The 15457-nt window shown below is 32.7% G+C and overlaps 1 protein-coding gene across 3 annotated transcripts in view; it reads right to left on the reverse strand.

The window, feature by feature from the left end:
* LOC118194993 (uncharacterized) overlaps window positions 1-15457 on the reverse strand; it is a 510033-nt gene that overhangs the window by 475300 nt on the left and 19276 nt on the right. For all 3 annotated transcript variants that reach the window (XM_085809750.1, XM_085809751.1, XM_085809749.1), the window contains exon 2: window positions 7119-7561. In XM_085809750.1, the coding sequence (XP_085665876.1) occupies window positions 7119-7370 (252 nt within the window). In that variant the 5' untranslated portion in view covers window positions 7371-7561. The remainder of the gene's footprint in view (window positions 1-7118; window positions 7562-15457) is intronic.

The following is a 15457-nucleotide window of genomic DNA, read 5'->3' on the forward strand; positions in this document are numbered from 1 at the left end:
AACTCTTGAGCTTTAAATGGAAATTTGTATTTCTTCTTTTACTCATAAACATAATTTTATAATTTTTCAAAAGAATTCATTCTTGGCTTAGGTTTCATTTCTATGGCTGCGTATAAGAATATATGGCTAACAACGATCAGTAGTTCATTAACTCAGTACTTCTCAAACTTAATCTTCCCACAGATACCGTTCATAAATTAAAACTCTTAGTTGAGTAGTATCAAAATCCTACTTTTTACATGTATTTAAAAGTATGCTTTCGAAGCAGCATTTTTGCATTTCAAACATTTACGTTTAATTGAAGTGATTTTATTTATTTATTTTGTTTTTATGCTAAATTTGTGTTAAATAATTCAGAAAAGTAAGTATTAAAAAGAAATTAGTGTAAAGAAGCATGGTTTCTTCTGATTTATTTATTTAATGCATTTCATTGAATAAAATTAAAATTCTTTTCTTCCTATCTTTCGGAAAGTTCCTATCTTTCTTCCTGTCTTACTTGAAAGGAAAAACCAAACAATGTTTAATTTTTTTCACCTATATTCGTATATAACTATATTTTATCAATATATTTATTATCACTTATATTTTATCAATATAGTCTTAATTTATATCATTTCATTTAATGATGCTGTCAAACAACTGAATCAAACAAGCTATACAAACAACTGAATGAAAATGCTCATTCAGTTTTATATATATCGCCCCTGATATATACCTTTAAAGCAGCTTCTGCTTCTCATCATACGTATTTTAGACGTAATTAAGTTGAAAATCTCTAATCTCAAATTATTTTACGCATTTAGAATACCTGGGTGTAAACTTTAATAATGTTTCAAATAAATACTCCTTCACATTTACTTTATAAGGACTAGCTTGTCGTTTCTTAAAGGCTGACCTTACTCTTAAGCAAAGTTAAATTAAAGATTCATTACTGAATTTAACATCGAGTGTAAATTTGCAAAGCAACTCAGTATAGCTCTCATGATGAATGCAGTTGAATGGATGAAATGCAGATCTACTATATAAAGAAAATGCAATCCATTTATAAATCTAAGGAATGAGAAAATAATTCATGAATCTAATTTTGTGACTCCTGAGTATTTTGTAAGATTAAATCGTATTTGTTTGCTTTAAAAAATTTAGTCAAAACTAAAAATTAATAAGACATTACTTTGAATTTGGTGCATCAAAATCAAATTTTCTTACACGACTTTCAAATACGCCTATATTGCAGACTTACACTCAGTACGGCTCATAATTATAGCCGCCTTAATATATACTGTGAAATGAGCACTGCACGAAAGTGCAATAACAAATGTACCCAAATTCGATCCATATTATACTTATTTAGCGTATGTGAGGTCCAAAACACCACAAAAGCCATGGATGCCCAAAATTCTGCTTAGACGGCCTTGCTAATTGTTCTAAAACATGACTTTAAGTGCTACCATACATAAAAATTCAAAATAACACAGAGATCCGTGGTTTTGTGCAGATGACCAGGTTAATTGTTCTAAAACACGACATTTTACGCTACCATACATTGCAGCTCAAAATATTCAGATACTTGTTTAATTCAAATTTCGAACTTCATACAGTAGTTTAAAACACTGTAGAAATAACCTTCAGAGTAGTAGCTAAAATGAAAATCTAAATGCAACTGACTGCATTTAGATGATGAAATGCAACAATTATAAGTCCACGGAAGTACAAGTTACAGTACGCATCCAACTGTGTATAACAGAGTGTATACTTTACACTGTTTCTTTAAATTTACCTGCTTTGGATAGAATCTTTATATGTTCAATGCTTAAGTACTTATTGCGATTGGCAGTAATGCAATTTTAAATTTAGAAAAAAGACTTTCATCAACGTATTGATGGCGACATTTTCAAAACAAAACTAAACTTCACTTAACTGCCATTTAAATTTTAAGACTCCCCCCCCTCCATACACACAAATTAGAAAATTTATATAATTCACTTGAAAGCTTCAAACCACATAAATTAAATTACAGTTTAGAGATTTGACAAGAAACTCAAGACAGTGTGGCATATGCAAATTTATCATCCGCTATGCAAAAGCTCACAACAGCATTCTTATTGTATCCAAACTTGAAAAAAAGGGAAGTTTTAGTTTTAGCTTATGCTTTTACCTTTAATCACGATATTATGAGAAGCATTTTATTCTCATGCTACAGTATACCATATTTCGTTTTTTTTTTTCTGGGAGTGCAAAGAACTTTTTTAAAAAATATATTACCAGCATACCGAAGTTTGATAAACGTTTTGTTAAATATAACATAGATCAGCGGTTCTCAACCTTTTGACCAATGCGTACCATCTAAACAAAAATTGAAAACCTTTAGTACCACTACAAAGTACTACTACCACCAACACTCTTGAACAAAACTCAGATCGTATAAATTTACTAGTGTTAGAGAAAAAACTCAATCAGTATGTTGGGGTTTTTAATTTTTGAATTTAACAGTTAAAAATGCTTCGCTTCTTTGCATACCACCTATTTTTCTCTTGCGTACCACCAGTGGTACGCGTACCACCGATTGAGAACCCCTGACATAGATAATAATACCTAGATAATACCATAATTATACATTATGTTATTTTCCCGATGCCTACATGAGGGGAACATTTCACTACTTAACATATTCTATTTCCTGTACTTCATACATAGAAATGTCTTTATGCCTGAATTTTATTTGCAGGTACGGAAGGCGGGAGTAGATTCAATATTCAATCAGGAATAAGCTTCTTTGCCATCCGTCTGCGGATTTCCAGTGTAGAGATCATTAGAGTACAAATAGCTGCAGACGTTCCTAGTAAATCATTTATCATGCCCTTTTCGGGTCAAATGTTATTCTTTATTTGTTGAAACTATTAATAGTGCAATTCTCGATTTCTGCTTATCCGTATTTAATGATGAGGAAGGAAAATGCACAACGGGGATACTCAAATCCCTGAGCAACCTATATTGCCAAACATAAACTTTCCTCCATTATTTTTAATCATTTACTGGGATAAATCGATTAATTACGGCATTTCTAATGTGGAATAAATACGTTCATGTCTGTTAATATATATTTCACGAAGAGATATTCTTAAGTTGAAAAATACAAAATTCAATGGCAAACTGTTGTTCAATTTCTTCTAGATTTCATTTAACAAGTTTAACATCTATTTTGCGTCTAACTTAAGTGTAAAATTTTATTTCACATATAAATTTCAACGAATAATTAACACCAATCTTAAAAGAACAGTTGCAGTAGACAACATTTATTTCTTGCGAAATATTTTATACTGTCAATATACTCATTTAATCTACAGGCGTTGATGCATAACTGTAAGGGACTCTACGGTGAAGAGGTTGGATCTCATACAAAGGCGCTTCAATATTTCGGTAAATCCCTAGTCCTGGACGAAGACATTTTTGCCCTCCAGCAAAAAACAGCTTTGAAGGCCTAGTTTATTATCACCAATAAAATAGATTATTTAACTTAATTCTTACTGTTATTTCGTTAAACCTAAAGTCTCAAGTGACGCCTATTAATTCGGACCCATGCTAAACGATGGTTAATTTTTATACAATGATCTTAATTCAGAAATACAACTTTAGTACATAAATTGCTCGACTTTAATAGAAGGCAAATAATAATAATAATAATAATAATAATCAGGAGTAAGTCTGACAAACAATAAGTGGCTTTACTTTAACTATCGTGCAATGAATGCCGTGGCACAGTTAAGTTTGAGCATATGCAATGTGTCGATGCCGGCATTTCAGTAAGCAATCTGCAATTTTTTCATTTTCCTTAAAAAACCGTTTTCTTTTAGTGTCGTTCTGTACGATTAATAAAACCATGTGAAATGCCACCCTAAAGCGTCGACTACCATAAATATCATTTAGAAATAAGTATCACGCACTTTGAAAATATTTTATAATGTAACGAACTTGAAATGTAAGATTAATTCAAAAAGGTAAAAATGCTAAGTGAGCAAAAATTACACGGAACTCAGAAAAATTATTAGCCTGTTATAAAACTATTTAACTACTGTAATAAGGACAACTGTAACAAGGACGTTTTCAAATGCGTATAAAATATTCTAAAGTTGTCTTTACAGTGTTTAATATATCACAGAAATTATGTCTTTCAATGAAGCAATTCAATGACATAAACATTACGTCATTACAAAGCATAATTCCTGCGTTATGCTAAACTTAATAAATCGGTTTACTATTTCTAAATTACATTATTCAAAATGCAAGGAATCCAACAGGCTTGAAATTTGTATCATGCCTAGATCTCGAAAGACATAAAATGATTATCATTGCAGCTCCTGTGCAAATTATGGGTCCCCGTGACGCCACCTAAAAGCACTATATAAAGAAAGAGAAGAGTGAGCTATTTGTAATGTGCTGAAATTGTACATTTTCCTGCTGTTGCTTTGTGTGTAAAGGAATAACTGCGGCTGATATAGAGTGGGAATTAGCCTTTCGAAATATCTATGCTCCTGTTGGACAAAATGAAGCTATACTAAGGCGAATATGGAATCGGTATGTGCAGAAGGCAGGAAACGACCGATGGAAATAGTTGTACTCGTCAAGTAAGATTACAAGCATGTTATTCCCATGGCGAAGTTTGATCGCACAGCAACATCAAGTACTCTAGCGCAAAATTTAGATTTGTTGCAGAATAACAGGCTTTAGTGCTCATGATTCGATGCTGTCTGTAAAAAATGTGAAACTTTGTAAGGTGTTCATTACCGCGATTATAATTTAGTCGACACAACAGTGACTGCAGTGGTGCGTCGAACTGCTGACCAGAGCAAATGAATGGCATGACATTGCCTTTTCAGACAAATCTCGATTCTGCAAACACCACAATAATCGCACCCGAGCACGTCGGCACCACGGTAGCAGACACCATGACTGTCGCATTATCCATCGTCCTACAGGTCCGACACATGGAGTTACGATTTGAAATCTCATTTAAATTTATTTCCGCCCCTGCTAAACAACCATCCTTATATCTCTAAAGCTTTGGAGCCTGGGTTCCTTTCTTATCTTCAAAGCTTACGTGCAACCAAATTTTAACAAGACAGTGTGTAACTACATGAAGCACGTAACGTTCAATAATTTTTCGTTCATACTGCCATGCGGCCTTGAACCATACGTTTTGTCGACATGTCGGCCATTCCAATTGGTCGATAAGTGGCAAATGAACAGCCTAGTTTGCTACGCCAGACAAGCTTTGGCAACGTGTAGAAGCAACATGCACTGATAAACTCCTAGGATATATTTAAAGCACTTCTTTGTAGGCATGCTTCAGAAATTATTGCCAGATTTTACGGCTACATAAAAAACGGATTAATTCTGTTTTCGTAATTCTGTAAGTAATGATGTAATTTTAGTCAATTCACCTTTGTACTTTATGCTATTTGTCCACTAAATATGAATTTGATATATCTTATTCTTCATGGCGTTACATTTTGGATGCTTAGTAGTGTAAAGTATTAAGAATGCATAGTTATCAAAACAAATTATGACAGTATTTATTTATTTATTCCAGTAAAGAAAAACTAATTTGTCCTATGACGACTCATGCTTTGCGTTGCTATATGATGCAAAATGTGAAATCATGGTAAAAATCATGGTAGCCGATTTTAAGTGAGTATAAATGCGCGAATAATTTATTATTTAGTTTACTCAAATCCTCAGTTCAATGTTTTTAGTGCTTAATTTTTATAACTCTTGCCACAATAATAGTTTGTGTAACCATATACTGCCTTTTAAAACTATTCCGCTCACAGTGCAGTATTACAGTACCGTTTGCGTCTGTTTTTTCCTACAAAAATCATCTTTCAAACGTACAAAGCAAAATACCTTTTCAATATAAGAAAAATTTCTCCAACAAGCTAATGAACTCACTACTAAAATAAAGGAAAATTGGAATATGTCTATTCACACAAAAATGTTCTCCAGCGAAATGCAAAAGCTTCTATTTTATTTAGAGCCGAAGACGTCACTGGCTTATCTATCTTTAGATTTATTTAAAGCCGCATTCCCATTTTAATGCTTATTTTTAACCGTCAAAATATCCATTAATGTTTCTGTCTTCTTTTCTTTTGAGTACCTTTTCAGTTAATTATCTTTAAAATACGTGTTATTTCTAGATCTTCTAGGACATAATTTGAGCTTCCCGTCATCCTCCAGCACCTCTAATCCCGCCATGACATGACGCTCAGTGGAGGTTAGCTTTCATGTATAAAATTCTTAATATTAAACTGAACACTTCATGCCAGGTTCATGGGTTAACTTCATGCCAGGTTATGGCAGATATTCCGTTGTAATAATAACATGACTTTTACTCATTACAAATTCCATAATGAATTCAAAAAATCTGTTAATTTCACCGTTTTTATCAAAACTTTCTATAGCTGTGAAGTATCCGTATAGTGTGCATTTTCCTTTGATATTTAAAAAGTTCAACATTTTCGAAATACTTATAATATTTTCGTTTATTTAAAAAATGACTTCTTATTATTATGCTGAAATTACTTCTACATTTGTAATCCTTTAGGGAAAATCATATAGAACGATTTTAAATTTTTTCAGTAATTATCTTTATCCAATTATGAATGAATGATTTAACATTTATTTTCATAATCAGAAAGTCTTTTTCATGGCTATATTCGAAAAAATTTAAGGTATTTATTAAATTATTTTATGGTTCTGTTTGATATAGAATAAGATTTAAAATTCCTTTTAAGTCTTTAATTACTTAGCTGCATTATGAAACTAATTAACATGGAAGTTTAAACACTCTTTTAAAGTCAAAACAAGCGTAAAAGTGGATTTAGTTTAATATTTAAAAAGATTGAGGAAAATTTGGATTTTACTTTTGTTAATAAAACTAATTTACATAAATTCTGTGTTCTGGAATTCTGGAACAGCGTAATCTGTTATCATTACAAATTTATATAACAGTTCTAATGCTTCGCTCCGCATCTAAATTGTACGCAAAGATGCAATGTTTCTAAATGATTTCAAATTAAAGATGAAAAAAATGCATGAAATACGTATAAGCTTTAATTACTTACATTCTCTTGGTCCAGAACAATTTCGTGACTGTTGGACAGCAGCCGCCATTCCATCATCTTAGGATCAGGGTTTGTAAGATCACACGGTGGCAAGAGATCTTCATCATCTTCATCTTCATTTTCATTCATGCCAAAACTGTTGTCATCTAAATACGGTATAACTGCTTCATCAAAATTTGTCTCTGATTTCACAAAGTTTTCAGAAAATAAAATCAAGCCACCATAGAGCATGCAAAGATAAAGTAAGATCATGACTGATGTTGCAGAGATAGTGAGCCCTTCTCAGGTGAGCACTTGCAGCAAAGAATTTTCTGAATCTGACACAAAGACACAACTGTGGTAACTATGAATTACGTTGTCCTCTAAGATCACTTCCTCCGAATCCGGTCTGATTGTCTCCTAAAATTCTTCAGCTGATTAAAAGCTGTATTTCAAAAAGCAACCTGAAATGAAATTAAAATTATCAAAATTAAAGACAATTTCACCGTGGAATTTTTTTTATTTAAAAACTTTTTAATATACTTTCTTACTTAATACATTGGCTTTGCCTGAAACCTTTAAGCCAAGTATTAACATACTTTTAAATAGGGCATAAAAATTTCTATTTTATCAACAATTTAATTCCACTTTACTTAAAATTGTTAATAAGACTACGTTCTCAGTACATGGAAGTCCAGAAGAGGATTTTTTCTAGGGGCAATATTTTTTATGGTTTGTATAGAAATATTAGTTTAGAATGCAAATAAAATCTGAAATCTTTAGGCTCAGAAGCAGATCTAGTATCGTATTATCGAAAGTATTGTACCACTAGTTCCTAATTACACAACATTTCTTGTTTATTTCGAAATGAGTCTTTTTCAAAAATAACACCCTGGGAAACATTTTACCTACTAGTTTGAGGTTAACATTTTTAGGGGTATAAGACTTTGCTTTGGGAATTAATCGAACGAGGACCTACCAGTTTCCAGAAGGCTCCTTGATTCATCTATCTTTCTCGTACTTTTGTAATTGCTGTTTCTTAAGTTTTTAGACAGGGTACAAGCTTGCAAAAAGGTTGAAAGAAATAATATCCTGTCAGCATGTAATGTTTCTCCAGTTTAACCAATAATAAATATTTGAAAGTTTAATGAGTACTTATTTAATTTTTTTTACAAGACGTTGCAAAATTCTTAAATTCAAAAATGTCTTTGCATTGAAAACTTGAAATGATTGAATTACTATTTTTTTTATTTAGTAATATACTGTTACTCATTTGTATTTGCTACTTAATTTAATTACTATCGAAACGAATCATCAGAAAGTTATAACTCCTTTGTTACATTAAAGCGTGTGTTTTGACAGAGTGTACAAAGGTATCTATCTACCTATATGCAGATGATAAACAATTTAGTCAAACAAATGTTTTATTGCACAGAGACAAAATTTATGCATGATAATAAGGATAATTTTACAACCAAATTGTAAATTGCACTGTTTGCCCCATTCTGTTTTCAAGAAACTGGATATTTGAAAATTTATCGGCATTTACAATCTATTATAAAACCATCAGAACAAACTATTTCTATTGGATGTATCATGCTTCAGGAGGAATGGGATAAGAAAACAATAATATACTATATCTAAAATTAGCCTTTATAATTGACCTAGAAAGTCATGCTTGCTTTTGTTTTTTGTATATGGGCGCATACGCATGGACGCATTCGAAAGTAAAGAAGGTGATAGGAGCATACACGCGTTTGCACACATATTTTCGCGGTTATATATGAACACGGCACACACACGAAAACAATGATAATGGGGACAGTTATGTATCTTCCGTTCTACTGGGCTTGTTGACGAAATTTAACTTGCGTTTTTCATATCTCGAAAGCGTGACTTAGGATATATATTAGACTAGCTGTACCCGCCCGGCGTTGCCCGTGCATTTAGAAAATGCAGATAAGTGAATAGCGCAGGAATAGTAGTGTAGGACATGTAGACTGTCTCTCTCTCTTCCCCCCCCCACAAGCTACAAAAAAGAAATGAATTGTAATTAATCGATTTAATGTATCGTCAAAACAGCAAACTAACGCTAGAATAAAGAAATCAATTGTTACAATCGAACGTTATTTGAAAACAAATAATAATATCAGTGAGTCAAAAAAACCGTGATTAATTAATTATAAATAATTTTTTTTTAAATTTTTCTAATTCAAAAATCGAAAATCGGGCTTCGAGGTCTGGTGGCCAGCCCCTTTGTGCTTCCGTATAAAAAATTCCAGGTCCCTGCGTGCGATAGATTTGGCTGGAGAGCTCGGTCAGACAGACAGACAGACAGATAATTAATTATAAATAATTTTTTTTAAATTTTTCTAATTCAAAAATCGAAAATCGGGCTTCGAGGTCTGGTGGCCAGCCCCTTTGTGCTTCCGTATAAAAAATTCCAGGTCCCTGCGTGCGATAGATTTGGCTGGAGAGCTCGGTCAGACAGACAGACAGACAGATAATTAATTATAAATAATTTTTTTAAAATTTTTCTAATTCAAAAATCGAAAATCGGGCTTCGAGGTCTGGTGGCCAGCCCCTTTGTGCTTCCGTATAAAAAATTCCAGGTCCCTGCGTGCGATAGATTTGGCTGGAGAGCTCGGTCAGACAGACAGACAGACAGACACATTACACTTGCTTTTATTATTATAGATTTATATATAGTATTATTCTAACCTATTTATTTTGACACAACATAGCATATTTTCCGAAAAGACAAACCATTTTTTTTTTTTTTTTTTTTTTTTTTTTTTCGTATTTCGCTTCTATGACTCAAAATATGCCAAAGGGCCAAGTTCTGTAAACATCGCTCTAGTAGCTTATAAAACGTTACCTCTCAGCATTTTAGCTCCTCAATATTAACTGAATTGTTACTCATTAATATCCCTTTTTAGTTCCTTGTACGAAGTAAAAAGGAAGTATTGTAAACGTGAAAAATTTTGGTTATCATATTTCAACGAAAATATCCATTTTGACCGCTATCGAATGTAATTTAAAGATGTTCTTGTGTGACATATGTACTTTAGGATATTCTTTTTCCCCAAGCAAATTATAAAACTGATTTAAAATGGATTCAGAAGAGATTTTTTCATGGCGTCTGTACGTACGTACGAATGTATGTTGCGAATGTACGTACGTATTTATCTCACATAACTCAAAATCGACTGTCCTCAGAACGTTGAAATTCTGTATATAGGACTGCTATAGCATGTAGATGTGTACCGCTTATTTTGATTGCAATCGGTCGCACCAAAAGTATATAAATATATATATATATATATCCACTCTGTTACTCGGCTCAAGCTCAGTTTCTTTATTCTTATATGTTTGTAAATTGTGCATTTTTTGCTTTAAAATGATTGAATAATGTTGGCCTTATCTTTCGGTTAAGGTTTTTATGCCTTTAGTTAACCTGCATGTTATAGTTGTAGAATTATCAACAATTTAAAAGTTATTTAAGTGCGACTAAGCCTAATTTTTTTACCATAGCAGTCATATTTGTTTACATTTGAAACTTAGAAGAATAGTGGATTTGTTGCCAATCTAGAGAAACTAAGCTCTGCAACAACAAAGCAATGTCTTCTTTTATTATTTCGAATTAAATTACGCTTAATCCATTCTGGAATTATAATTTAATTATTAAATTACCTCATATGTTGACTCCGCATAGCGTCCACATCAAATTCAGTTTCTACGCCTTCAGTGTATTTTTGCCGAGTGAGACCAAAAGTAAATTTTCAGTTTTGTGCACCGAAAGATCTGCCTTCTTGCCCGCTGGCCGAATCGCTCGTTTTTTCGTAGAAGCAGTAATTTTAATTGCAAAAAAAAATGTTTAATTGTTTTAACTGTATTTGGTGTCAAGAAAACTTGAGATCTGTCCTGCTAAAATCTAAACTTCATTTGCCCAAGAAAAGTAACACAAAATTTGATATTGGGAACATAATTACATTGGCATAATAAAATAGCAAAATATAAAATTACAAATAATTGCATAACGTAAACAAACAAAATTTTATAAAACACGTTCTGTAAAACATTACTATTATTAGAAGAGATTTTACTTTATCATCTAAGTGCCAATGTGATTGGACGTTCTCAAATGTAATGATTAATATCTGCTTCTTCATTTACTTTTCCACATTTAAAATATAATGCACTTTAAAGAAAAGATTTACATATTCTAAAATGTTTCCGTGTCTTGTGATAGTCTGAGTCAAATAAAATTCTGGCCAAAAGCGAGATTCCGTGTCTTGGGTTAACGAGTTGTACACTTTCCTTCCTGTATCTCCATTCTCCCATTCTGCTTGCAATTTTTTTTTTTTTTTTTTTTTTTGAATACTTTCACAACCAATTTTCTTATGATTCTTTCTGAAAAGCGAGAGGAAATAAAAATATCATTCAGAAGAGCTGCAGATTTTGCAAACGGTTCAATCAGTTCATTACCCCGAATGTCAGAGTAACCAAGTACCGAGAATAATTTCACATCAGTTTTATCCTTGCATCGATGCGTAAATATTATGAACTTCAAAGATACTAATACTACACCTCAAAGATACTATCATACATTTCTACTTTTATCAGACGTTAGGGCTTGGAAAATATTTCGATTGTCCCTGAAAACTTTAATAGTGTCATTATCTTGAAATATTTCTGGATTAATAATTATCCAGATGAAAGATTCCTATATTGCGGTTAATGAAAGCAAAAGATAGGGAAATCTTAATAAAGTGCTCTATGATTATTGCTCACAGTAACGTTTCTCAGAGAATTTTTAATCTTTTATATAAGTGTATAGCACTATGGAAGTCACTTACATACCTAAATACTTCTATATAATTACTTAAAAAACGACGATTAACAATCCACGCTTTTGAGCAGATATTCAAATAGGTAACAGTCCCTATCAATTCACAATTTAAACCGCTTCAGTCTGCTTTTTTTAACACTTGGTTCTATGCAATTGCAAAAATAAATAAACATAATGTGCATATTTAATTTCGCTGAAAATGACCCATGCTTTTGAACTTAAAATGTGCAACAGTTAAAAACAACCCATACTTTGCTATTGAGAGGTTATAATAATTTTGTGCATCTCCAAATCAGATGATGGTGGTTCAGTGAGTTTACTAATTTTAACACTTTTACATTTTAAACAATATTTTAATTACTATATACAGAGCGTATTCTTAGGCCGCCGCCTTCAACATGAACAAACTTTATTCTCTACAACTAAGCGAGCAACAGCGCCCTCCAGCCTTTTTCTTCAAATTACACAACACTCCCCACCTGAACTCGGTGGAGAGTTCATCTTTCAATAATATATTCTAGAATATTCAATTAATATTTCGACAATAAATCCTGGTGAAATGGTTAAATATAACAAACATGCATACATAATTATAAGCACAAAAAATTTTACAAAACATTAAATTGTACCTATCAGCAAGGTCAGGAGAATCAAACCTAAAAATACAAAATACAAACATTAGTTAAGTTCCATATTATATAACAATTGTATAGGCCTTTTTAAGGTACCAGTAGGTGTTTTAATTATGCAAGATCTTATTTTACCATCTCTGCCTGGCATTAATTCCAAAATTTTACCTATTGTCCAAAGATTTCTGGGATGTTTGTCGTCATGAATCAAGACAATATCGTTGATTTTAAACTGAGATGCGTTAGAGTGTGGAGGACAAATATTGGCAGATCTGAGATTAAAAAGATACTCTGATCTCCAACGCTTCCAAAAATGATTTAAAATATCTTGATGGTATTTATATCGTTTAATAATTGAATTTCTTGACCCAGTCAAATTATTTGATGTTATTTTATTAGCAGGCAGAGATAGCAATCGTCTACCAACCAGAAAATGAGAGGGTGTTAGTGGAGAAAGTTCATTGGGATCTGTAAACACGTAGGTAATTTGTCTACAATTAATCATTGCCTCAATTTCAATGAGCACTGTTTCAAGCTCTTTCACAGTAAGGGATGATCGACCAATAATTTTTCGCAAGCTGGATTTTATGGTTCGTACCATACGCTCCCAAAACCCTCCCCACCATGGACCCCTCTCAATAATAAATTTCCAATTTATGCCTCTAGCAGAAAATAATTCTTTCACAGATGAGTCACTCAAAGTTTTAAAAATATGTTTTAGTTCTTTATCAGCTCTTTTAAAAGTCTTGGCATTATCGGAGTACACGGTGGTACACAGTCCTCGGCGAGCTAAAAATCTTCGGAAAGCTAGCAAAAAACTTTCAGTGCTGAGATCAGTTACTATCTCTATATGTAAGGCACGAGTGACGCACACGTTAACAACAGCATGTAAACTTTACCTTGCCTGTCTTTCGTAAAAAATGGACCGGCGAAGTCCAACCCGGTCACAGCAAATGGAGGCGACTCTTGGATTCTGTCTGGAGGAAGTGGAGCGATATCCTGTACCCCAGGACGAGCACTATATCGTTTGCATATCACACATTTGCTGATGATAGACTTAACACGCTGTCTTCCCTTATCAGGTTCAATGTTTCTTCTAACCTTCTTCGGAAACATACAATGACCTGACTAGAACAGAGAGCTTACTAAAGCTATGTTCACTAATTGTAGTAAGTAGACAGGATACAGACGAAGGGTATACAAAACCCTTTATTTTTTTCTTTATATACAATGACTTCCGTACTTCGGAATACAATGACCCTCCACTCGGGGTCTAACTTAAAAGATATCAAAATAAAACTAAACTCTAATTTAACTTTAGAATAAGATTGGCCTTATAATAACAGGAAGCGTATGTAGCACAGAGACTGTGAACACTACAATACGTTTAATTTATCAAGAGGATTAAAACCTCTGGCCTGGAAGGCAAAGTAGCAACTGCGTAACTTCTAAGGTAAGCGGCCTGCTTCGAACTCACGGCTTCCTCTCTTCTGCTTGGCAAAAAGGCCACACTTAAATACTTGGCGTTCGCCAGACAACTTTGCATAAACTCCTTCACGCTTATAATTCTGGCCGGAAGTAGAAAATAAGAAGTGATAGTAAAGATTTAAAATAAAATAAACGTTAGTAAAACTTAAGATCCTTACATACTTCCCGCCAGAGTTAATTAGTTTGAAACTGAGGTCTAAAACGACCTTGTTGAAAACTTTTAGCTCTAGAAACTAACGCGAGGCCAACCTTTAACAATCATAACTTAGCTAGAAACTAGAAAATTTTAAAAGAAAGAAATTTGTTACAATAGCAGCTCCCGGAATATACAACAATCTTTTTTCTTTTTCATCTGTACTGCATCAAAACAGGAGCTTTATTCAATTCTGGTTCCTCCCAGAGATCTGGAAGGAAAACTAGTTTAATGAAATGTTACAGAATGACATTGAAAATAACATATAGAATATACTTTTCTTAACATTCTTATTTCATTCATGACTATTTTAATTATCTCTCCCCGTGCTCTCTGACATGTGTTGTAAAAACACCAAACACGAATGTGTTTCTGTCTATGTGTTCAACACTTCCTCCTACAATCAAAACACTAACGTGTTAAAATTCAACATACGAGACCTCTTAACACACCCTAATTTCAACTCTAGACCCTGAGGTACTATTCTGAAAGTGGCTAACTCTAAAGTGTAGCGTCAGAGAGCCTAACTACATCATTCAACCTTTAACACATATTCACCATGATTTAATCTTTACAGTCACACGAATAACAAATTTTTTAACATTACTTTCACTTTTACCATATCACGTTATTTCTAAACATTCAAAATAACAGTTCACATGTATACAAGAACATATCAAGATGCCGTTAATTTTACACATTTGAAAACATACATTAGTAGTACATTGTTAACTTCTATTCTTTTCAAAGCAAATGCCAATTCTTTCTACATTGAAATAATACTACATTTCAAAAAGTCTTTCAGACTAAAACTTCTTTCTTGTTAGAATGTTTTAAATAAAATTTATACAATAACTTTTTACAATATTTAAGTCTTTATACAACGCTATTATACATCAACTTTAGTTTTACGCGCGAGTAATTGAAAAACATAATAAGAAAATCGGTCACAACTCATTTCTCGCCCTTTTGGCGATAAAGGTAGACCTCGCATGAGGTAAAACTTCTTGAAATCTGCCACTTGCAGTAAGAATGAAAGATTAACTTCAGTTTGTAAAGTAACATAAAATTTTACTTATCTTTGTAATATTCAGACATCCTTTTCTGGGCCCAGTCTTTAAAGGTGCTGCAGACCGTAGCTTGGTTGATCCTCCTTCTTGTACGGGCTCGCCCTTCAGTGCTTTCCTCTGGAAGCTTC

This window comes from Stegodyphus dumicola, chromosome X2 (assembly GCF_044657685.1).
Source record: "Stegodyphus dumicola isolate Sdum_Otavi_A_Nest chromosome X2, ASM4465768v1".
In the NCBI taxonomy this organism is placed as follows: domain Eukaryota; kingdom Metazoa; phylum Arthropoda; class Arachnida; order Araneae; family Eresidae; genus Stegodyphus; species Stegodyphus dumicola.